This window comes from Aplysia californica, unplaced genomic scaffold (assembly GCF_000002075.1).
Source record: "Aplysia californica isolate F4 #8 unplaced genomic scaffold, AplCal3.0 scaffold01466, whole genome shotgun sequence".
Classification (NCBI taxonomy): domain Eukaryota; kingdom Metazoa; phylum Mollusca; class Gastropoda; order Aplysiida; family Aplysiidae; genus Aplysia; species Aplysia californica.
Genome location: NW_004798736.1, coordinates 7,760 through 9,335, shown reverse-complemented (window position 1 = coordinate 9,335; position 1,576 = coordinate 7,760). Strand labels below are relative to the sequence as shown.

At 42.7% G+C, this 1,576-nt stretch overlaps 1 protein-coding gene across 1 annotated transcript in view; it reads right to left on the bottom strand.

Moving 5' to 3' along the window:
* LOC106013901 (steroid 17-alpha-hydroxylase/17,20 lyase-like) overlaps positions 1-1,576 on the bottom strand; it is a gene marked incomplete at both ends in the record, with an annotated part of 6,188 nt that overhangs the window by 1,111 nt on the left and 3,501 nt on the right. Inside the window, 2 exons of the mRNA XM_035973587.1 lie at positions 694-795; positions 1,018-1,174. Of these exons, the coding sequence (XP_035829480.1) occupies positions 694-795; positions 1,018-1,174 (259 nt within the window). The remainder of the gene's footprint in view (positions 1-693; positions 796-1,017; positions 1,175-1,576) is intronic.

Below are 1,576 nucleotides of genomic sequence, written 5' to 3'. Positions count from 1 at the left end.
ATTCTTGTATAACATCCACTATGTACTATTTGACAACTTCTAGTATAACATCCACTGTGTACTATATGACAACTTGTACTTCTTGTATAACATCCACTGTGTACTATATGACGACTTCTTGTATAACATCCACTATATGACGACTTCTTGTATAACATCCACTGTGTACTATATGACGACTTCTTGTATAACATCCACTATATGACGACTTCTTGTATAACATCCACTGTGTACTACGTATGAATCCTGGACCTTGAATGCAAACGGAAAGAAGGATCAAAGCTGTGGAGATGAGATGCTTCCGAAAAATCCTTGGTATCTCCTACAAATACCACATCACAAATGAGGAAGTCAAACAAGGGATCAAAAATGAAATTGGACCATATGCTGACCTGCTCACTCTGGTCAGGGAACGTAAACAACTAGGATGTGGACACATCACCCATGATGATCATACAAGGCAGCGTCCAAGGAAAAAGAAAAAGAGACAGACAGATGTAGAGTTGGGAGGACAACATCAAGGAATGGACAGGCCTGGAACTCAAAGACGCTCCAAGGAAAGCTGAAGACCGGAAGGAGTGGAGGAAGCTGGTAGCCAAATCCTCAAAAGTGCCCCGACGGACGTCCAGTCTACGGGATAGGTGAAGGTGTAGGTGAAGTGCACTACGTCACTACTTCCTGAGTATCATGCACTGTGTTCTATGCCACTACTTCTTGTATAACATCCACTGTGTACTACGTCATTATTCCTTGAGACAAGTCCTGGCCTGTGTTCTCTGCCAGGTACAGCGTCTCCTGAGAGGTCAAAGGGGAGAATAAAATAAAACGGTAATTTAGATGTACAAAAAAGTAATCCATTGTTTCATTAAAATTTGTATCCTTGTTTAAAAAAAATGTAACTTCAATAATAAAATACACCTGTTTTGAATAAAATTGTCCGAGCACTCACTCTCTTACTCACTTACTCACTCACCCAACATTTCACTCACTCACTCATCCACCCACTCACTCACTCACCGACAATGTCATCGATTTCTGCTTGCACTTTCCTCTGAACGTCCGGGTTCAAAGCCAGGTAAAGAAATATCCAGGCCAGAGTGTGTCTTGTGGTATCGACTCCGGCGAAGAAGACATCGGATAGGGTATGGGTTATGTGAGAATCGGTGAAGGCAGCCTGTAAAATGTCACGTGACAGGTGTTGTTGATGAAGCTTTTTGATCTACTAGACGAGATGTAGGTTGATCTGAACATGATGACTTGGTTGTGCATTAGGACAATGATTTTGGCAAGTGTTTTACGGCGCTCACAACTGCATAATGTCATAGGAGTGAGCGGACACACTGCATTTTCAGTTTGGTAAAAATTAAGTTTGAATTTTGCCCGCGTGGCGGTCGAAGCTTGCTCTTATCGATATTAGGGTCGCCAAGGGATCCTTAACGAGCAGCACACAGGACCTCCGAGAACGTTCGCCCTTATCCGAAAAGATTAGGTGGGTGGCTGAAAGACAGCTATAGAAGTAGACATGAGTAACAGTAGAAAGATTCAGGAGCCCAGAGAAGAAAAGAGAGATTGGGTT